The 23,967-nt window shown below is 42.8% G+C and overlaps 1 protein-coding gene across 8 annotated transcripts in view; it reads right to left on the bottom strand.

Moving 5' to 3' along the window:
* Positions 1–23,967, bottom strand: part of NBEA (neurobeachin) — a 776,083-nt gene that overhangs the window by 487,430 nt on the left and 264,686 nt on the right. For 7 of the 8 annotated variants that reach the window (XM_074986506.1, XM_074986516.1, XM_074986543.1 and 4 more), the window contains one exon: positions 6,892–7,330. In XM_074986506.1, the coding sequence (XP_074842607.1) occupies positions 6,892–7,330 (439 nt within the window). The remainder of the gene's footprint in view (positions 1–6,891; positions 7,331–23,967) is intronic. The other variant, XM_074986533.1, reaches the window with a different exon arrangement.

Genomic DNA, 23,967 nt, shown 5'->3' with positions numbered 1-23,967 from the left:
TTACAGAACAGCAGTCCCAGGCATGGCTACAGCTCCCTTTCTGCTCTTATCTACATGTGGAGAAGAGTTTGCAGATGCTAAGCCCTTACATGGTGGCTTCAGTCAGTCAATGAATTTAAATGAAAACTTATAAACCAAAAGAACTGAATGCAGGTGTTTACAATGGAAGTGCCATTTAAATCTCAAACTCAGCTTTGTCGTCGTAGCATTGTAACACAGTACATAAAAAAATATAAACAATACAGTTAACACTGAAATGGGTTTCATACCTCCCCCCACCTGCTATCCAATTTATCTTCCCATACACACAGAAATAAAATGTGTCACTAACGTATTATTACCCAGTGCTTTTTTTTTTTGGGCCAGTACTTGCTGGTACCGTGTATGGGCACCACAGAAAACCCAGCCGTGGGATTGGCTGGCGGGAGGTGACTGAGTACCAGCCCCTCTTTTCCCCCACTCCCAAAAAAGGCACTGGTATTGCCTGATAATTTCATCTAAAGATTTAAGGTGACTTTAATGAGAACAGAACAAGACCAACAGTATGAATTTTGGCAATCACTCTTTTTTTCAAACAACTTATTAGTTAATTGGAAGATTCTGGAAATGATAAAGTTAATTAGAAGGTTCATATTAACTGACATGCGTATATTTATGCTCCACGCCAATAAAGATACAGTACATAATTATGTTTTCAAGTGTCTTCAATCAAGTTACCCTTTGAATTCACATTCTCTGTCCCCTCCCCTTCAACCAACTAAAAACCCTTCAAATTGCAGGTTCAAGCTCCCTCGATTGGCAATGTGTTGTCCAGCAACTTCCCTCATCTGGCAGGAAAATGCATGTTGCTGGACCAGAGAGCAGCTGAGGGACCTGAGCTAGGGGAACCCTGGCAACCCCACAGCTGGGAGCTGGGCCGGGGTGCAAATCCCCAAAGGCAGACGGACAGTTGCAGGGACCCCTGCTGTACCAGAGGAAGCCTGGGAGCCCTGCGAGAGGGGGAGGACCACAGGAGCGGGACACATCACCTTGTTTGGGACCAATCAGGACAAGAGAGCCAGAATTTTAAAAATACTTAAGCACCTTAAGATGCAAACTGGCAGCTATAGGGTTTTTCAGAGGTGCACAGGTTCCCATCTTTCATTGGTCTGAGTGGAAGTTGGGCATCTATGTGCTTTTGAAAACCCAACTAGGCAACTAGCTGCATCTTTAGGCACTTAATTTAAAAAAAAATTTCTAAAATCTAGACAATAGGCCTTTGTAATATTGAGTGGAATAATGCCTAAATACCTTTAAAAATGCGGGCCTTCAGCACTTAGAAATGTACTTGTGATATTTACAGATCTATATCGTGTGTGCAAGCAATGCTATCCTGGACAAAAATACATGATCTGGCATTTGAACCAACTGCATGTTGAATAGCAGCAAAAATATGGGATTCTTTTCCCCCATTTATTCCAGGGCTACAAAATCTGATAAAAATCTCAACATAAATACAGGTGCAGAAATGCTTCTGATTAAAAACACTCTCCAAAATATGGAATGTTTATAGGACTCATTGCCCAATGTAAAAAGAAATTCATAAGGCAAGGAGACTTCAATTGTCAGTAGTTTCAGTTTAGAACTTTCTGGCAGGAAGACTTGGAGTAAATGAAACCAACTGCAGAATATGAGTACAATACCGAATCACTCAAACAGTTTTACAATGGCTGCTGTCCTGGACTGATTATTTCCAGTGAAACAAACCACATTTAGAACATACATTTTGATACCCAGTGATTATTAGAGCTAAGTTTTTTTCCATCAAAAAAAAGATGAAAATGGACTAAATTATTTGCAAGTTATGCTCTATTACATTTATAAGTCTAGGATAGATAACATTCAGTGTTTGTTTCTAAACATGTCATCCTGTATGTTATTTTCATGGAGTTCAGTTTGATGTTAAAAGACATGTCATAACTTTTAGAATCCAGGCTCCAAGTGTCCAAGAAATCTGTTTATATACCTCATAACGTAATTACAGCTACCTTAACACAGATGAGGCAGAAGGCAGCAATATATTGAAAACTAATTGAAAAATGCAGTTGTCCAGAAGCACTTGCAGGGAAGAGGTCTCTGAAAAGCTGCACAAAGCTTCAGAGTTTGAAGAGAAATTTTTGATGTTGTCACTCTCAATCTATTGAATGGCTGACAGACAATCAAACCCGTCTGGCTGGCTGGCAGCTCATTTTGCTGGCAGGTGGCAAACAATTAGACACACCAATTTGTGCCTCCTGATGACATTAAAGCATGAAACTAAGTTGTATGCAGGGCCTAGTGATTTGTGTGAAAGCATTTCAAAAATAATACTCTTTGCCGTGGCAACTCATTTCAGACTGCCACCTCCCATTATAGCTTTGAGCAGTGAAGACGACAGGCATGAGATACGTGCAGCGCAAGGCCGCTTCTGTTCAATCCGTCATCAGTGCCCCTCGAGACCTCAATCCCCTCCTTTCATCAATATCACCTCATCATTTACATTCGACAATACTTGACCTGATGCATATATTAACTACACACAAGTCCCATTTGATAAAATGTGTTAGAATATGTTTTATGCTTTTTCATTTCATTTGTAGTTTTACAAGTTTGGGAAACAATGCCCTACAACACGTGTTATTTTGAATAAGTATCACTACCAATTTTGTTATGGAAATATTGTATTAGATAATAAAAGCAAGCACTGATTTGAACTTTACTTACATGAGTTTTGGTAGTTTTTCATTTAGTGCCAATATATCATAGTAGATTGTAATTAAAAAAAATATTGTCTTAAAAGCATTCAGCTCTTAAACTGTTTGTTTATTATTTTACCATTATTTGAGTGGTTTATTTCCTAAGAATTACGATAAATCCCAATGTAAGAAACACAGATCTTGCAAGCAAAGGGTAAAGTGCATCAACTTTCAAAGAAACACCATGGCCATGTCTACACTAGCCCCAAACTTCGAAATGGCCATGCAAATGGCCATTTCGAAGTTTACTAATGAAGTGCTGAAATGCATATTCAGCGCTTCATTAGCATGCAGGCAGCCATGGCACTTCGAAATTGACGCGCCTCGCAGCCGTGCGGCTCGTCCCAACGGGGCTCCTTTTCGAAAGGACCCCGCCTACTTCGAAGTCCCCTTATTCCCATCAGCTCATGGGAAATGCATATTCAGCGCTTCATTAGCAAGCTTTGAAATGGCCATTTGCCTGGCCGTTTCGAAGTTTGGGGCTAGTGTAGATACGGCCCATGTCAGGTATCAATTATCTTCAATTTCTAAATAAGCTGTCACAAAACTATACCTATATAGCTGAAGCAGACTTTCCAACACATAAAATAATGTTAATACTTTCATTCTAGACAGAAAAGGTCTTTAGGTATAGCCTGGTCATACCAGGACAGAGAACAACTAGATTGCAACTTAGGGTATATCTACACAGCAAAGTTATTTTGAAATAACAGGTGTTATTTGAAATAACTTTGCTAGCATCTACACAACACAACCGCTATTTCAAAATAATTTCAAAACAGAGTTTGGCTTATTTTGAAATAGGTAAACCTCATTCCATGAGGAACAGTGCCTATTGCAAAATAGGTATTTTGAAATAGGGGCTGTGCAGATAGGGAATAGAGCTTATTTCTAAACAATCATAGTGCATTTAAGGGTTCTATTTCGAAATAAGCTCTATTGTGTGTAGAGACACATCTATTATCTGATGTTTTTTACCCCACGGGTTATAACCCCTAAATAGGTTTCAGGGGAGTTACAATGATCCTCTTCTTTTTCAATTGTAGATTACTTCATTTATTTTTCTAAGAAAAAAGATATCCCTGTGGCTGATGACATTAAATCTGTCTAAAACTGCAGGCAGCCTGCATTAATACCCTTAGGATGTGACTCTTCCATTCATCTCTGCACTCTGAAACAGCAGCCATGACATTTGGCATTTTTGTCCCAAATTGTTTTGGAATTTAGCATTTGTCTATTTTGCAATATCGAACATTTTAGTTCATCTTCCAGCCTTTCTGGGACCACTCCACAGCTGTTTTAAGTCTCCCAGTTGTAAGTTAGTTCCATTACAACGCATGCTTCCTGCACTGATGCATGGAACCAGAAAGCAAGGGTGTCTTTTTCCCCCTCTCTTCTATGGATCCCTCTCTTGCCACTTTTGTCTCTGGTAGATTTAGGTCAAAGCACACATCAGAATGCTTGTCAGTACCCATGATATTTCACTGGACCCACTGCAGCTGTTGATAAAGAAACCTAAGCATGCACACAACCATGGAAAGGAGGGACAACTAAGCTTCTGTGGACCAAGAATCCCTCTTTACAAAATAAAAACTTTACAGTCTTCTAGAGAAAGTTGATGGGTTTAAAAAAATCAGACAGTTTCAACAGCAGTATCATAAATATGCAAAAACAATGAGAAGTCTTGTAGTATCTTAGGGACTAACAGACATATTAGAGCATAAGCTTTTTTGGGCAAAGACCCACTTTGTTAGATGCAGTAGTGGGTCTTTGCCCAAGAAAGCTTTTGCTCCAATATACCCGTTAGGGCTTGTCTACACTACCGCCCTACTTCGAAGGGAGGATGGTAAGTAGGGTGTTGGGAGTTTATTAATCAAGTGCTGCAGTGCATATGCAGCACTTCTTTAAGCAAATTCCGCCCCCAATGGCAACTTCGAAGTGCCAGCTCACATCTAGCTGCGGCTCACCCGCCGGTACATCGAAGTGCTTGGGTAACTTCCAAGTCCCTTTACTCCTCAAAATTTTGCAGTGAACATGCAGCACTTCATTAGGGTAAGTCTCCCCCATGGCAACTTTGAAGTGTCAAACTTGAAACGCTGGCACACATGTAGCCACGGGCACTTCAAAGTGCCTGCGCTACTTCGAAGTGCCTTTAATCCTCAAAATTTTGGGGAGTAAAGGCACTTCGAAGTAGCACTGGCACTTCGAAAAACCCACAGATACATGCATGCCAGCATTTCAAGTTTGACACTTCAAAGTTGCTGTGGGGGAGAATTAGCCTAATGAGGTGATGCATATTCATCACAGCACTTTATTAGTAATCTCCCATCATCCTGATTAACAGACGCCCTTTGAAGTTGGGGGCAAGTGTAGACAAGCTCTATAAAAGCTGCAGGAACAGCTGTTTAGCAGAGTAAGGACAGCTAGTACTATTTAGAACAAGTTAATAAAGATACACGTGTGTCTTCTTTTACCAAATTAAAGTTTCTCTGGTATGAGTGGGAAGGAACCAAACACAGGAACTTCTTGTTTTGCTGTCTACTGACAAGATATGCTACTTTCCTTGTTGATCATACAAAATGTAAAAGTAAAAGAAAACAACTTTGATTTTATTTGGGACTATAATGGTTGATCACACAGAAAAAATCCCAAATGATACAAGATTTTTCTATCTATTTTCCCCACTTGAGATCAAATCAAATGGCCACACATAAGTGGATGGATGGGGAAAACAGCTTCTTCCTAATGAATTCTGCAGTAACCAGCCTGTCTTTTTGACATGATCAAAAGGAAAAAGCCATTTTTGGGAAGACCACATTCTCGTTTGTATATTCCAATCCCATTGCATTCTTTGCCTCTCTTTTCCAGAAAATACGTTCTCACTGTTTAATGGATTAATCCAGTGGTGCTGCCTTCAACATTTTTAATTATCAACCACACTATCCTTATGTAACGAAAAGTGCTTCCTAACATAATATTTTAAGTTTATTTGAGTTGTAAGTTTCCTTTATCCCTTTTCTCCTTACTATTAACATTAACTATTGGATTTTGCTTTCAGTAATATTTTATAGACAATAATTTAATCCTCTATTTTGAGATTGTGTGTGTATTTTATATATCTGTATATTTTATTATATATAAGATAGATGTATAAAATACATATTTTATACCTCTGTCAAATTTGAAGCCCGAAACACTTAGATATGAAGTTCCTTCAGATTTTTTTCTTTTTTTTCAGGATGGGGTTACACAAATCTTAAATAACTATTTTGCAGTTTTGCCACACATGAGATTTCATCCTAGATTGTTTAATTGATTTTTATGTGATTTTTCTCATTATCTAAATATCTTGAAGGAGAGTCTACAACAACCATATCATACTGAAAATACAGTCACATTAGTGTGCTTCAGAATTAGACTCTTGCATAGGTTAAGGATGAACACACAATGCAAGTATCTCTCCTTTTTTGTAGAATGTTGTCAGTTGCATCTATCAACACAACTTCTATAGAAAGACTCATCCAGTCAATGCGGTTGCCTCAAATTAAGCTATTTTAACCAAGAGTGCAAACATTTTCAGTCAACCATGAGAAAAAGAAACATTTATGGTCCTTGAAATAAAACATGCTCCCTTCTATTACACATAAAAATTGGGCCTAAAACTTTTAAAAATGAAATACAGGGTCAGTCAGTCATATTCTTACAGAAATGTGCACACAATCTGGCTTGACTGCAATGTTTCACTACTAGAAGAGGACTGGAATTATGAACATTTTGTTGGGACTTCACACAGCCAGTTTGTACATAAACAGACTTTTTCCTATTGAAAGTTATGCAGTTTAATAAAAGAAAAAGGTTTTATTACAACAACAGTTATTATAAAAAGGCTTATTCTTCCTGAACCAATTACAGTTTTATCTGGTGCTTAGAGAGAAAAAACAATGTTTGTCTTTTTCAGATACTATGTGGTCTGGTTTTAGTAATATCATGAAGAAGTAAAGCAGCTGTATTCTCTTAATATTATCTAATCTGGATTCACACCAGATTATCAACGTTAACAAATAAATACTCAACCTAAGAATTAAAACAATATAAAATAATTAACTCAGCCATATACCTGTCAAAGGAGTGAAACTGCATGGGAAGAATTGCCTGAGCTTCCCTCTTCAATGCAGGATCTGGGTAAGGGATAGGATCAGGACCACACTCAGCAATTTCAATAGGGGCTGCCACAAGGCTTTTTAGTATCTCCTTGACATTCATGCCTTTGCTTTGGCTGATGCTGGATATTGAAGGTGCAGGCTTCAAGATTTCTGTGGGACTTTCTGTTAAGCTTTCTTGAGATTTCTTTACCTCAGAAGACAAAGTAGACAACAGTTCACTCATAGCATCAGGGCCTGGGCTTGTCTCTAAGTCCGTCCCATTTAAGATGCTGGGCATCTGCTCCTCTCCAATACCAGAATCGGTATGAGGAATGGAGCTTTCCAGCTGAATGTCTTCAACTGGCGTTGGTGTTTCTTTATCTTTGATATTCTCTGGAAATACAGCAGGAGTTTCTGTAGTTAAAAATATTACAAAACAATATTTAAAGCTTAGTCTGCAGTTGTACACCAAAATTGCATAAGATAGATTCTATCAAGTCTTCAAAATATCATAAATCTTTGCAAATTAAAAACAGAGAACCCAAACCAAGCAGAAAGCTAGTGCACACAAAAATGTCTTTGGTTTCTGTGGATGACTTTCACACATGAAGGGCTGCATAATGGATCCCAGAATTGTGCTACATAATCTCAGTGACATTTTGAAAAATACAAGTCACACCTTATAAAGTTATTAAATGGTAGGACATCGCATGCTAGAACATAGCTTGGCACATTTATTGTAGTACTCTAAACTTACTACTCAGATACAATGTTAAAACATTAATTTCCATAGATTCCCAATACAGATACTAGAAATATCTCCACAAAACCTACACTATTTCACTGCTTCAGAACCTTTTCAAACGCTTAATATTTTTACTGCTTTCAGGACAATTTAAATGTCCCTTTAAAAGAAAATTAAGTGTCTAGGCTGTGAATCCTCATTAAGCTTGTAAACAAGATAGATAAATAATAGCTCTGGTAGGGCTTTGTCATATTTTAGAGAAGAATGGACACAACTTTCACATCTCAGGTTGATTCAGATTCCAAATATCAGCAGAAACTGAGAAGATGGGGACAGAAAAGTCAGTGGAGTTTGGAAAATTTTCAAGAGCCCTATAAACATCTTGCAAATGTCTGATTTTATAAGCTATTTACAATGAAACACAAAAATAATAAGTTCACCATAAAAACAGCAATCTGACAGTCCCATTGAAACGTGGCTAAATCTGTGAAAAACTGCCTTGAACCCAGACTGAATAATCTTTTATTTATACCATGAATTTATTTTTATTACAGTCACTTGAGGCTGAAAACCCAGAGTACAGTCTGAAGAGCTTGTATAAAAATTATGGCCTCATATATATTTGTTCTTGTTTTCCTCATAGTTCTGAAAAAAATGAGAAATCTGGGTACTTTTGAAGACGACGTGCAACATTTCAAAATCATATGACAAAAGTTTATGACTATAAGAGACAAATGATCAATAAAATATCATCACTTTGTAAGTCTATTAGGCTTAAATACACACACAGGGAGCGTATGTGTGAACTCTATGGCTATGTCTAGACTAGAGAGTTTTGTTGACAAAAATGGCATTTCGGGGACAAGATTCAGGGTTCGTCCACATTACAAAGGTGTTCTGTTGACAGGAAATTGACAGAACACACCACTTCTGTCAACAGCATTTGCCATTCCCCCATGAGGCAGAACGCTTCACTCAACAGATCTGTGTCAACAGAAAGCCAATCTGGACACTCCAGGCGGCCTTCTGTCAACTGAAAAGTCCTCCACGGTGCTGGACAACTGCCCCAGGAGATGCCGTGTCCACAGCAAGCACAGCTCTTTGGTCCCTGCCTCTGGCCACCCTTAAAGAAGCAGAGAACCCTGGAAACCCCATGGCAGGAAGCTGAGAGTATGCAAGCAGCCCAGCAGCATGCTGTCTGCTCAGCACCATCAGAGCCACTGCTAGCAGCAGATCCCAGTGAGATGGCAGAGAGTCAGGCCCCTGGTAACCCCCGAGCCCTTCCAGGGAGGAGGCTGAGGGGTCCCAGGAACCCCACCTCCCAGACACAAAATGTCAGACACCCTCCTGGAGTAGGACCAAGAACCAGGACTTCGAGGCCATGTGGGGCAAGGAACACACCCTCTGACCCCTCGGCAAAGCTGACCATGCCACTGCCCTGGTGACATGAGGTCACCCTTCCCACACCATGAAGCACACTTGGGCCAAAGTCAAGGAACTATGCCAGGGGTATGTCCAAGCCAACAACACAAGTTGGAGGTCACCGGCAGGACTGGCCACCTGCTCCTACCACCTGCAGTTCCACTGCCTCATGAGTGGGGGGATGACATCTCCCCTCAATGACCCCTGCAGATACCACTGATGAGTCCCCCACTTCCCTTGCAGCCAGAGCCTAAGGAGGAGCAGCACCAGGGGCAGCCCAGGACCCAACCCCTGCTGGAGATGGACACAGGGTCTGAGGCCAGCGACAGGACCCTGGTCATCTCCCTGGACTTGGGCCCCTACAGCTACGCCACATCCAGGGCATCCTGAAAGCTCTTTGAGAGCCCCTCCAGTAAGTACCCTGCATGTCACACACCTTGGAGCATGGGGAGTGGGTGGAGATGGGGTGTGCTGCAAGCCTCGCCAGGCCAGCTCAGGTGGGACCTCACACCACGGGCCCAGCATGTGGCACTACGTGTGAGGCAGTGTGTCCCACCTGGACCCAGCAGGCAGCTGCCAGGAACAGGCACCAGACCGCTGCCAGGCTCATGGGAGGCTGGATGAGCCCCAGGCACCAGGGTAGGAGGTTCCGCCAGCCCCAGCCAGAAGCAGGCTAGTGACAAGGGTGCTTGCCTGACCACAAGGAGTGCGGCTCCCAGAACACGGACATGCCCACGGATGACAGTCAGCACCACTCCTACAGACAGCAATGTGAGCCACAGGTGCGTGTGGGGACTCAGGGCAGGGCCTGCCTGTTCCTGGCTCACCCATACCCATACAGGGACTGCTCTGTGGCTGGAAATGCCCCACTTGGCCACTAGCCCACTGAGTGTCGGGACAGAGGGCCTACCACAGGCAGACTGGTCTCCAAAGCACTGCGGAGCCCCTGTGCAGCAGGGTGTGGTGTGCAGGCCACACATGCCTGTGCTCCTGGGACATCCCCATGCCTTGGTGCAGGGGGTGTTGGTTGCTGCTCATAACCAGGGGAAGGGTCTTAGGAGCAGCCATATGTGAATGACTCACTGTCTTTTCTGCTTGTCTTCGTTACAGCTGCACCTTCATCATCTGAGTGCTGGACCAGCCCCACCTCCTCACCTGGGCTAGCACTGTAGCAAGGCAGCCCCAAGGTGGCACCAGAGCGAGTTGGCACCCTGCCTCTGCAAGAGTGGACCCATGGCCAGAGGAGATGCTTCCAAGCACAGATTGACCTCCAGAGAGCCCACACTTCTGCCCTCTGGAGGCTCACTGACCTCCTGGAGTAGCAGCTGTGAGATGAACAGGAGTGGCAGGAGTGGGACTATGACTGGTGGACACAGGTCTGGAACCAACTCATGTCCTGCTTTGATGCTGCCACCAGCATCTGGTGGAACCTGATGGCCCAGCTGTCCACCAGCTGTCCACGGTTGCTGCCCCGCTTCCCCTGCTGGACTTGCTGCTGTGTGTGATGGCTATTGGCTGCCCCCACCCCTGCCATGCTTGCCCTCTGCTCTTCCTGCTGACCCAGACACCACTGCGCTCCTCCACCTCCATACCTCCCCATGCTCCCAGCTCCAACCCAGTACCAACAACAACCCTGAATCTGCAGTGGGAGGGGATCCTAAGGCCAACAGCACTCAGGGTCCCTTTCCCCCCACTGGGCTCCAGTCCTCAACCCACTTCACCCAGCCCCCCACCCCCTGTCCCAAGCCCCCGCCCCCATATATCGGTAACTCTTATTGCACCTTGTATGTAGTTTTTCATTACAACATTTATTCTGAACACATTTATCTGTATTAATGTAAACAAGTTATTAGTTCACCACCTCTGCATCCCTTTTTATTGGGGAGGGGTAAGGAAGAGGTGAGAGTGAAGAGAGGGTTTGTGCTGGGGACAGGGTAGGGCTGGCTCAGGTCCAGCTGCCTGGTATAGGGCTTCATGACCCAGGGCATAAGGGAGTAGGCCACGGACCCCACAATGCAGAGTGGCATGTTCACATCTCCTTCCCAGTGGAGGAAGAAGGTGCCCGCCTCCATCCTTTGGCACAGGCTGAAGTTGTGGAACACTTATGCATCATGTGCCTGGCCCAACCACCCAATGTACACATTGATGAACAGTCCCTGGTGGTTGACCAGAGCCTGCAGCATGGTGGAGTAATATCCCTCCCAGCTGATGAACGTGGCTGGACTGGAGGCTGGGGTATGGATGGGGATGTGGGTCCCACTGATAGCCCCAAAGAAGCTGGGGAACCCCATGGCAGTCAATCTGGCCATGACCACATCCACATCTGCAAGACAGATGACCCTCTGCAGCAGGATGCTGCTGATGGCCGTCATGACCTGCAAGGGGAGGAGACCAAACGGACATCAGGGACTGAGGGAGTGGGCCCTTGGACCCCAGCAGGTTCCCCTGCCCACTCAGATGACCTTTTCCCATTGAGCTGAGAGCCCCCCCGAGAGGCCATTCCCCTGGCAGCAGAGCTGTTTGAGAGTGGGGTGGCACGGTCCCCCAGGGACTGGGATTCCTGTCCCCAACCCTCATACCCCTGACCCCACCTCTGAGGGTCACCCCTGAGGAGGGACACGCCCCCTCCATGCACAGCCTGCAGCCTGAGAGTGCCTGACCTCCATAAGGAGTGCCCTGATGGTGGACTTCCTCACACCAAACTGGATCCTGAGAGAGTGGTATCTGTCGGGGCGATTAGCCTCCACAGAGCGAGAGCAACCCACTTCTCCAGGGGGATGGGGCAAGCTGGGCGCAGAGCTCCAGAAAGGCTTTATTCCACTTTCAGAGGTTCTGGAGTCACTGCTGGTTGTCCCACTGCACCATGATGAGCCGGTCCCAACAGCTAGAACTGGTGCTGTGCCTCCAGAACCCACTGAGCACCCAGGGAGAGTGCAGGTGGCCCTGTGTGGCAGCAAGGGGGTGCTCCTTGAATTGGTGCCAGGAGCCCCCTCCCATAGGAAGAGGGGGATGGACGTGAAGATGTGCAACAGAAGGAAGCACCTCTGGTGGAGCCAGCATAAGGCCGGAGGGCTGCTCTGGAACCACAGCTAACTGGAAAGCGCTAGTGTCTCTCTCAGTGAGCATGTGATCCCTTCTGTAGCAGCTGTGCTGTCCACAAGCCTCAACATTGGCAGGGGAACAGGCATCAGGGAAGAGGGGCAGGCTTTTAGGGCACATCTTACTGGAGCTCCCAGAAGGGACTGCCAAACATGCGACCCTGACTGATGGGGTTCAGGGGGCTGTTCTTTTGAGGGAATGGCTGGGCAGTCTCACTGCTCTATGTCAACAGAGTGGATCTAAAGAGCAATCCGCTTTCGTGTCTGGCTGTGATCTGTCGTGCTTTTTCTCTAAAGCAGCTTTCGAAAGAAGGCACTCTTCCTCATCCAGGAGCAGAAGAGGGCTTCCGGAAGAAGAGCTGTGTTCTTTCGATTTCAGCTTGAAGCAGCACATTTTGTGTGCGGATGCTCTGCGTATTCTTTCAAAAAAGGGCTTAATTTTTTGAAAGAACTTGCTTGTGTAGACATGGCCAGTATGTCAGATTAGAGCCCTGGAAGCAGCACTCTTTGTTCCAACCCTGAAGTCCACAGAAGACAAAGGTATAATGAAAGAACATCAGTGGGAATGTAATAAAGCTGTGATATGCAATGCCATAGGTAAATCAATTGGTTTCTTTGGTCCTGTGTACAAATTCTAATTCATCTTAAACACACTCTATATTTAAAAATATCCTGACATCTATTTCCATTTCTTTTCTTAAATTTTCACAAATATGCTTCCAGGGGCTCTAATCGAAATTTGCCCTATTGCGCATGGACACATAATTTTGGAATAAATTTTGATTATTTTAGGGCTTCCCCGCAGTGTAGACGCATTTCGCAATAGCTTATTTTGGAATAATAGCTCCAGAATAAGATAATCTAGAATAACTGTGTAGTATAGACATACCTTCATTGTCTACTAGTCCAGAGAGACAACAATTTATACCTATTCAACAGCAAAGATACCTAGCATGATAAGGTTTTGAAAAAAAATAATCAGATCAGTGATATGATTGTAATGCATTTTTGAGAATAAATTTCCCTATACAAAAATTAGAAAGATGATTCTGAACTAGAGAGAAAAAAAGGGGACTTTGACATCCAGTTCAAGAAAACTATAGATCTGCTTAATCAGAAACTTCTTTATTATTTTCCTATTAGTATCCTGCTCCTTAGGAATGTGAGTGGGTCAGATTGACATAATTTAGCACAGAGACCTACAGTAAGTATGCATGGTGACTAAATTCTGCAAGAGATTAGGCAGTGACCATATACTGTAGCACTCAAAGGTAGGTACACTAAAAGATAGTCCATAGTTTGAATTTTTATTAAGTTTATAATAAAAATTCATTGTCTACACATATATATGTAGGAACTCTAGTATTATGTCAGATTGTTTCTTGTATAAATTAATTTCTCTGAAATTGCAAAGCATCACACATACAATTTTTGGGTGCATTAAAACTCTCTTCCAAAACATCAAAGTGTTCCAACAAGTAAGTTAAACGCTGCAAGGTTGCTTTATTTTTACCACAGGAAAATACACAAAGAAAATCAAATGTTTATATTTTTGCCTCTTTAAAATAAAACTATCTAATCCAAAACAATATTTGTGAAAATTTAAGAAAAGAATTGGAAAGAGAACTCACAATATTTTTAAGTCTACAGTGTTTTTAAGATGAATTAGAATTTGTACACAGGACCAAAAAAACCAATTAATTTACCTACAGCATTGCATATCTCACCTGTATTGCATTCCCACTGATTTTCTTTCATAATACCTTTGTCTTCTGGGGACTTCAGGGTTGGAACAAAGAGTACATATTTTTCACTGATTGTGCTCATAAATTATATTAATCCAACCCTCATAAATTTACAGAGTGGGCAATCTTAAAACAGAAAAATCTTGAGTACTCAACCCACCTTAGCCAAATGAGAAGTTAAACATCAACAGCAGCAAAAATATACTTATTACATCTGTCTATTGTTATAGCATTCTGACAGTAAGCTTGTAAATTTTCAGCAACCCTCATCAGTTTTCAGTAGCACTAGGCCATGTCAGTAGACAAAGCAGGAACATTACCAGACCTAGTGATCTTAACCCTGTCAGAAGTAGGCAGTTGGATACCAGATGCCTCTGTCTTACTGTTTTTCATTGTAACTAACGAGTTCATCTACTACATTATGGAAAAAATATTGGTTTAGTTAAGTAAATGACATGATGCCTATGTGCTGACCTCATTTGTCACATTCTTTCCCTAAAATATCTTGTTTTACTGTGATTTATGAAGTGCATTGCTTTTGTCCCTATTGAGTTACTTAAGCAGTTCTTACTATTTAAACAAATTTAAAAAATGTGTAAGAAACAAAAATACAGGTTTCCTATCATCACAGAGATGAAAATTATATTCTTTAGGTAAACATGTAAGATTATACTATGCTAACAAATTGACATTAAAACTGTCTACTTTTATCTTTACTCTAAGCTTCCTTATTATAAGTAATTGATCATGTGTGCACATTAAGGAAAATCATTTTGGATTTTGTTAACACACTTATTCTGTACATATCACACACAAAACAAATTTGAAAGTTTGCAAAATTCAAATATTTGAAAGCAACAATTTTCAATTGCTTTTAGTATCGCCAAATCAAAACAGATTTTCATGAAGCTAGCAAATGCAATCCTCAAATCCATGGATGGTGAGTAGCACAATCTGGAGAGAGGCTGTTTCCAAAAACACAGAGACAGGGCCCCATCCATGCTCTGTGGCAGGTAGTGTCCTTGGCTTGGGACAGGGCCATGCAGCCTGCTCTCTCAGTGCTCTGTGGGTTGAGGGTGCTAGCCTGAGACAGGGACTGGCAGCTGGAGGGGTGCGGTGAGGGGGCTCTCTGGGCTCCTGTGGGGCACAGAGGAGTTGGGGCCTCAGGCAGAAGGGGTAGATTCTAGGGGACTAACCTGCCCAAGTCAGAAATTCATGCCCAAGCCCCAATTCCACAATGTCATAGTCCTGTTGCAAACCATGCAGGCACTAAAACTCTTTAAATGGGGCTCAACCTTTTTTTCCCCTAATAATGGAAAGTAATGTGTCAACTTTAACAGGAGAATTGTTGCCACTCTCCCATAATTAAAAGCAACACAGTTACATTTTGTTTATTAGCCCCACCTGCCCCCGAGAGCACTGTTAATCAATGGTCCATGGTCTACAGGCCACAAAGGAAAAACTCTAAACACATCCTTTTCCTTTGCAAATTACCAGGTTCTTTTCTGTACCTGTGGAAGAAACAAGATCACCACAGAATAACCACACCTGCCTATCGGGTTCTTAACCTACAAGGAACACAAGTGGATGTACAGGGAACAAGTAAAAAGGGGTGATAACAAGTGGAGTTGTGACAGAAACATGCAAAGCAAGCAAATAAAGTAGTAACAAAATGACAGTGGAACAAATATTTAACAGAGAGCTTTCACTCAGCATGGCAAAGCTCACACTGATTCATCTCTCGGTTCCTGGTACAGGAAACTTCATTTTATGCCATAGGCAGAAGATGCAATAGGGTTTGGAGAGAAATCCTTGCTATTTGGCTCTAGTCTTAGCCTGAGCACGTTGCTGCATCAGCCAATCAGTCTGAACTGATCCTATCACTGGCAGCGAGGCTTCCCACCTGAGCGCTGTGTTATTGACTGCATGCTGTGCAATACATTGGACAGGCTTTTTTACTTCCATTTATTGAGACAGTGTTTGATCACTCTCTGTTAGGCTTCCTGGGCACTGCTATGCAACCCATTTTCCTTGCAACTCTAATTAGATCTGATTTGCTGCTGCTGGTCCTATTTAAATATATTTTTCCTTGCTAACTGAAGGATAGCAGAGAAAAGAAAGAGGAAAGAAAGAGCCCACTTGATTTACCCTGGCTACTTTTATTTCTTTTGCCCCCTCCACAGGCTGAGCACTTGGTTTTTCACAATTCTCTCTGGACTCAAGCAGACAGGAAAGGCATTTCCATCTATCCTGTGCTAAGAACAGCTTTAGCCAAACCATTTCTGCATAACACAACTCCTAGCACAGTGGAGATGGAGTCCTTGGTTTGTGTAATCAAAAAATCCAAAAATTGGACTCTTATCTGCAGTGGAGCATAATTTAAAAAAATTACACTTGATCTTAGCCCTAAAAAGGCCAAGAAGTGATATATATACACGAGTTTCAACCTATAAAAGTGGTGTTCAAGGCAACTCTTCAATCTTCAGCAAAAATTAATAAATATTCCCACCCCAAAAAGCATCTGCTGTTATGGCACTTGGAACACTGAACAACTGAACAATCACTTTAAAATATAACAGAACATAAATCTTAAGAAATATGGTCATTAAAACAAAGATAAAGGGAGTATTTTCCACTTGTTAACAGATACTGGAAAAGAATGTTTTTTTGTTTTCCATTTCCTCCCTTACTCACAATTCTCTGTAATGGTGCCATAGCTTTTTCCATCAACAGCATCAGCTAAGACATCTATATACCAGTGGTGAGCACCTACTCCAAGTTTATAAATTAAACACAAGGTTTCAAAATTTTTCAAGGCCTAGAGGTCAGTGGAGAAGTAACAATAACTGCAAGATATAGGGAAATTGAACACATACGGGAATATTATATTCGAGTTGAAGAAATTTCAGCAGAGAGAAGAAAGAGTATGGCAACATTTTGTTTGTATTTAAAAAAAGCTATACGAATACAAGTTAAGGACAAACGTCAGTGCACATTTATTTTAAACTATATTTCCCTTGCTTTTGCAGGTTTGTAGAGTAGTCTGTATGTTCAAATTCAGAAAATACTCTTATGATGGGAAATAATTTTGCAGATTGATTAGGGGATGGGTATTGGGGAGAAAGTAAAATGAGAGAAACAGGAATTCAGGTGCTAGTTCTCTATTTCCTGGACTTCATGTGTTTCATACCAGTGTCTTAAATTTCAATTTTTTTTTTTTTTTTACAGATTTTAAACAAAAATTGATTTTACACAATCAGCTGATTAATTAGTACTTAAATATATGTGAATTCTGCTCTTCTCTCCTTGACTATATATCAAAAATGTAAAAAAATAATAAGTGCTACTTATCAATAGCATCTCTTTTATTTCAAATGTATTTTCCCTGTGGAGACATAGTGCAAGTCATGTGTACTTTACCAAACAGAGTTTTGAGCAGTACATACAACTTATGGGACATGTGTAATTCACTTCAGTCCTCTGTTCCACAGACCAAAGACATACCACTTCCCCTTTTTATATTTCATTCATTCTCTAGAAATCCTATGTTTAGTTGGGCTCTGAACAAGAATGGAGAAAAGAATCCAAGCAAGCCTTTGTGGAGGCAAAATGTTCGGAGAATAAGAGTTGAGGAAATCACCATTCTCCTCCTCCTCAACCAATGACATTGTCTCCACGGACCTTCAATGAAGCAGGCTAGTTACAATAATTACCTCCTTTGAAGAACTGGGCTGTGAAACCTTAACCTCATTGATATTTCTGCAAAGACAAGTAGTCTGCTGAACTTTCTAAAATATTTAGTTCTGTCTAAGAAAACACCTCAAACAGTTAGTGTGTAGGCTCATCCCACTAGTCTGTTATCAGGGCTTTGGGAAATAAAAACAATAGCGATATGGACGGAGGTGATTTTTTTTTCTGTCCAAAAATTCGGATGGAATTTAGGGATGACTTGTCTTTGTGGAACATTGCACAAAGTGGTTCACATAGTATCTGCAGCTCGTGATTGAGGCAATATCCACTCAATGATAAAAAGAAAAATCTCTCATGGATGCAAAAGTTCTTTCCATGACATTATTCATCATCAAATTCTAGTCCCAAAGGTTATTGACTACCAGATGGAAATGAACAAACAATTGTTAAGCTCTGTATATTTTCCCTTCTTGGCATGGATAGTCATTATCGTTCTCTTTCACAAGGACACAGTAGGCAAAAATATCAGAGAAGTTTAAATCTCCAGGGTAACCAGAGATAATTTTGGGGACAACACAGACAGGGGAAACCTTTGATAATTAAATATGGACAGGAAACTATTTGGAGAAAACTTAACAAATCAGTTTTATTTAGTAGAGTAACATCTCCTAGAACATGGCTTTTTTGACTATCAAGACTGCCTGGATCTCTTCAGGTAACCATACAATATCCTATCCTAGGAACTCAGGTGCCACAAGACTTCTTGTTGTTCTCGAAGCTACAGACTAACACAGCTACCTCTTTGATACATAGCAGCTATACTGTTATTTTAAAGAACCTGAGATCTGGATAATATTGGCGATTGCAAACAGGAGGGAGTTTTGAGAGGGGCTCTCCTGGTAAAGGAGGAGCGAATTCTGGCACCTTGAAGTAAGCAGCTGTCTGGATTGTGTGTGAGTGTTTTGTGCTGGGGGGTTCTGGGCTTGTGTTTGTCTGTTTGTTTGGAGGTTTTTGAGCGCTGAGCTGTTTGCTTGTTTGTTTGTCTGAAAGGCTGTGTGCTCAGAGCAGCAGTTGGAAGCTGTGAGTCATAACTGCAATTGAAATCTAAAATTCTCTGCTCATTGGTCAAGCTGTAGCCAGCGGGTGGAGCTATCAGGAAGGCCAGAGCTCTATAAACCTTGCTAGATAGTGACCCGTGCGATTGCAAACAGGAGGGAATTTTGAGAGGGGAGTTTAGACGTGGGTGGTTAGAGGGTGTCATGTCCTTCTAGTAGTAGGCATCCTTCAGTCTGCATAGACTATGGATCGCGCCCTTTATAGTTTCAGTTGAGGACTTCATTTACAGCGTCTACTGTGACTATGAAGGCCCACACGAGAGGGACAGTCCTTGCTGCATCTCTTGCAGACGTAGTGGGTGTCTGGCAAGTCCTTAGTGTGCTTTCTGTGCGCTCACTTCTCCTCTGCTAGCTGTCTGATCTTCATCTCGCCCTTCTGAAGGCCCTTGTGTAACCCCTGCCTCCATCTGCTGCGGTCATCTGCTTGTTCTTCCCAGTTGTCCAGCTTGACGTCTACCTCTCTGAGGTCTCTCTTGCAGACATCTTTGTAGCGCAACTGGGGGCGTCCAGGAGGTCTTTTGCCAGAGGCTAGCTCACCATACAGGATGTCTTTTGGAATCCTTCCATCATTCATCCTGTGGATGTGGCTAAGCCAGCGGAGCCGATGCTGTCTGAGGAGGGTGTGCATGGTTGGGATTCCAGCTTGCTCGAGGATGACAGTGTTGGTCACTCTGTCCTTCCATGATATTTCCAAGGATGCGCCTGAGGCAGCGCAAGTGGAAGACGTTCAGCCTCTTTTCCTGGCGGGCATACAGGGTCCAAGTCTCGCTGCCATAAAGGAGGGTGCTGAGGATGCAGGCTCTGTAGACTTGCATTTTGGTGTGAGTGTACAGCTCGTTGTTATTCCACACTCTCTTGCTGAGTCTGGACAGAGTTGTGGCTGCTTTTCCGATCCTCCTATTTAGATCAGTGTCCAACGACAGGGTCTCAGTGATGGTGGACCCAAGGTAAACGAACTTGTGGACGACCTCTAACGTATAGTTGTCAATGCTGATTGATGGGGATTCAGCAACATCCTGACCAAGTACGTTTGTCTTCTTTAGGCTGATGGTAAGCCCAAAGTCCTTGCAAGGTTTGGAGAACTGATCCAGCAGTTTTTGAAGCTGGTCTTCTGTGTGAGACACTACAGCAGCATCGTCTACGAACAGCATGTCTCTGATGAGGACTTCCCGCACCTTAGACTTAGCTTTCAGCCTTGCAAGGTTAAACAGTTTCCCATCAGATCTTGTGTGCAGCAAGATGCCCTCTGTTGAAGATCCAAAGGCATGCTTCAGGAGGAGCGTGAAGAAGATCCCGAACAATGTCGGAGCAAGCACGCATCCTTGTTTGACGCCGCTCCTGATTCTGAAAGCATCCGATAATGCGCTGTCATATTGGATGGTTCCTCTCATGCCTTCGTGGAACGACTGGATCATCCTGAGTAACCGTGGAGGACAGCCTATCTTGTGGAGCAGTTTGAACAGACCATTCCTGCTGACCAAGTCAAAGGCCTTGGTCAGGTCGATGAAGGCTATGTAGAGTGGTTTCCTCTGCTCCCTGCACTTCTCCTGCAGCTGCCTTAGAGAGAAGACCATGTCAACGGTAGACCTCTCTGTGCGGAATTCGCACTGCGATTCGGGATACACCCTCTCAGCAATCTTCTGGAGTCTGCCAAGGATGACAAGAGCGAACAGTCTACCAGTGACTCTTCGGAGGGACATTCCACGGTAGTTGTTGCAGTCGCTTCTGTCTCCTTTGTTCTTATACAACTTTACAATGTTAGTGTTGCACATATCCTGTGGAACCTCATCCTCTTTCCAGCACAGGCACAGTAGCTTATGTAGGGGCTCCAGGAGTGTGTCCGCGGCACACTTGATTACCTCTGGTGGTATACCATCCTGGCCAGGGGCCTTTCCTGCTGCAATGCTGTCGATGGCGCTCTTCAGTTCATCCACAGTTGGTTCTTGATCCAGTTTGTCCATTACTGGTAGGAGCTCAAAGGCATCGAGGGCTGCGTCAACCACAACGTTCTCGCGTGAGTACAGCTTGGAGTAGTGATCAACCCAGCGCTCCATCTGTTTGACTTTGTCAGCAATGACTTCACCAGATTTGGATTTCAGAGGTGCCATCTTGTTCTGGGTGTGTCCTAATGCCTTCTTCGTACCCTCGTACATTCCTCTGAGATTACCAAAGTCAGCACAGGTCTGGATGCTGCTGCATAGCTGGAGCCAGTGGTTGTTGTCACAGTGCCTGGCTGTCTGCTGTACTGTTCTTCTGGCCGCTCTGTCCTAACATATAACATATATCCCAAGCCTTTAAATAAAAAACCCATTTATATTCAGATTATTCAATAGAGAAAATGCAGGCAGAAGCCCAGCAGCAGAATAGGGGCTATCCCGTTTATTGCGTAGAGTGTAACATGTACAACTACCTGCCCTGTCGGTGGGTGGAGTATGTGTGCACTTGTTGCAAGGAGCTCCTGACCCTCAGTGACTGAGTTTGGGCTTTAGAGGCCAGGGTGGCTGATCTAGAGGAGCTCAGGGAGGCAGAAAGGTACGTGGACAAGGCTTTCTGGGACACTGTATTACTGTCCCACCTCCAGTCTGAGAGCCCCAGTGCTCTTAAGGTGGATGAGATGCTCAGGGGAAGAGAGCAGCCATTGGAACCTCAGGGAAACCATCCCATAGTTGGGACACTCCTTCCAAAAGATGTTACAGTATCCTCTCGAACTGAGGATACCTCTCCGGGGGAGGGAACACCAGTTGTTAGGGAAAGGCAGGTGTTGTTAGTGGATGATTCGATTGTTAGAAACATAGATAGCTGGGTTTGTGATGACCGGGAGAATCGTGTGGTAACTTGTCTGCCTGCTGAGAAGGTTGCAGCTCTCTTGAGGCATCTAGATAGACTAATGTATAGTGCTGGGGAGGAGCCAGTGGTCGTGGTACATGTTGGTACCAACAGCATAGGAAAGGGTAGGAGAGATGTCCTGGAGGCCATATTTAGGTTGCTAGGAAAGAGACTGAAATCCAGGTCCTCTAAGGTGGCAGTCTCAGAAATGCTTCCTGTTCCACACGCAGGGCCAGGTAGACAAGCAGAACCTTCAGAGTCTCAATGCCTGGATGAGACGATGGCATAGGGAGGAGGGGTTTAGATTTATTAGGAACTGGAGATGCTTTTGGGAGAGGGGAGCCTATACAGGAAGGATGGGCTCCACCTAAAGCAAAGTGGATCCAGATTGCTGGCACTAAACATTGAAAAGGTCGTACAGCAGTTTTTAAACTAAGAGATGGGGGAAAGCCGATTGGTGCAGAGGAACATGTGGATTGGACAGAAACTCCTCTTGCAGGAGAATCCATCGATAGAGATACTCTAGTAAAAAAGAGAGGAGGGGAAATATCCAACAATTGGCTAGATCAGACATGATTGTATGTATAAAAGAATCTAATACATCTGGGATGGGAAGACAAATAAGCAGAGGCAAATCTTCAAATGCTTCTACACAAATGCTAGAAGTCTGACTAATAAGATGGGTGAACTAGATTACCTTATATTAAAGGAGGAAATTTGACATAATAGGCATCACTGACACCTGGTGGAACGAAAACAATGTATGGGACACAATCACGCCAGGATATAAAATATATCAGAAGGATAGAATGGGCCGTGTGTGTGGCGGAATGGCACTATAAGTGAAAAATAATGTAGAATAAACATGAAATAAGAATTTTAAATGAATCAAAATGTTCCCTAGAATCACTATGGATAGTAATTCCAAACTCTCTAAGAATATAGCAGTAGGTATATACTATCAACCGCCTGTTCAGGACAGTGAGCGTGACGTTGAAATGCTAAGGGAGATTAGAGAGGCTACCAAAATAAAACACTCAATAGTAATGGGAGATTTCAATTATCCCCATATTGACTGGGTACATGTCACATCAGGACAAGATGAAATTTCTCAATGCTGTTAATGACTGCTTCTTGGAGCAGCTGGTAAGGGAACCCACAAGTGGACAGGCAATTCTTGATTTAGTACTGAGTGGAGTGCAGGATCTGGTCCACAAGGTCACTACAACAGGCTGTTTGAGAATAGTGATAATAGTAATAACATTTAACATTCCTGTAGTAGGAAGAACACGCCAGCAATCCAACACTCTGGCATTTAATTTCAAAAAGCGGAATTATGCAAAAATGAGGAGATTAAACAGAAATTAAAAACCAGAGTGACTAGAACAAAAACCCTGCAAGCTGCATGGAAGCATCTCAAAGACACTATAATAGAGGCCCAACTTAAATGCATATCCCAAACTGAAAAACATACTAAGAGGCCAAAAAAAGAGCCACCATGGGTTAACACACATGTAAAACAAGCAGTGAGGGATAAAAAAGGCATCTTTCAAAAAGTAGAAGGCAAATCCTAGTGAGGTAAATAGAAAGGAACATAAACACCACCAAATTAAGTGTAAAACTGTAATGAGGAAAGCCAAAAAAGATTTTGAGGAACAGCTAGTCAAAAGCTCAAAAAGTAATAACAAAATGTTTTTTAAATACATTAGAAGCAGGAAGCCTGCTAGAAAACAGTGGGTCCCCGAGATGATCCAAATACAAAAGGAGCAATCAAGGACAATAAAGCCATTGTGGAGAGATTAAATGATTTCTTTGCTTCAGTCTTCGCAGCTGAGGATGTTGGGGAGATTCCCAAACCTGCATCGTTTTTTGTGCAAAATGAAACTGAGGAACTGCCCCGGATTCAAGTGTCATTAGAGGAGGTTTTGGAAAAAATAGATAAACTTAATGTTAACAAGTCACTGGGACCTGATGGCATTCATCCAAGGGTTCTGAAAGAACTCAAATGGGAAATTGCAGAACTATTAACATTAGTTTGTAAACTGTCCTTTGGATCGGCCTCCGTACCTAATGATTGGAATACAGCTAACGTGACACCAATATTTAAAAAGGGCGCTAGAGGTGACACTAGCAATTACAGACCGGTAAGTCTATCATCAGTCCCAGGCTAATTAGTTGAAACAATAGTAAAGAATAAAATTGTCAGGCACATAGAACAACATAATTTGATGGGCAAAAGTCAACATGGTTTCTGCAGAGGAAAATCATGTGTTACTAATCTGTGAGAGTTCTCTGAAAGGGTCAACAAAAATGCAGACAGGGTGATTCAGTGGATATAGAATACTTAGGTTTCCAGAAAGCCTTTGACAAGGTACCTCATCAAAGGCTCTTATGTAAATTAAGTTGCCAT

The sequence above is a fragment of the Carettochelys insculpta genome, chromosome 1, assembly GCF_033958435.1.
Source record: "Carettochelys insculpta isolate YL-2023 chromosome 1, ASM3395843v1, whole genome shotgun sequence".
In the NCBI taxonomy this organism is placed as follows: domain Eukaryota; kingdom Metazoa; phylum Chordata; order Testudines; family Carettochelyidae; genus Carettochelys; species Carettochelys insculpta.
Note: the sequence above shows the minus strand (reverse complement) of the source record. Positions and strands in the feature narration are given on the sequence as shown.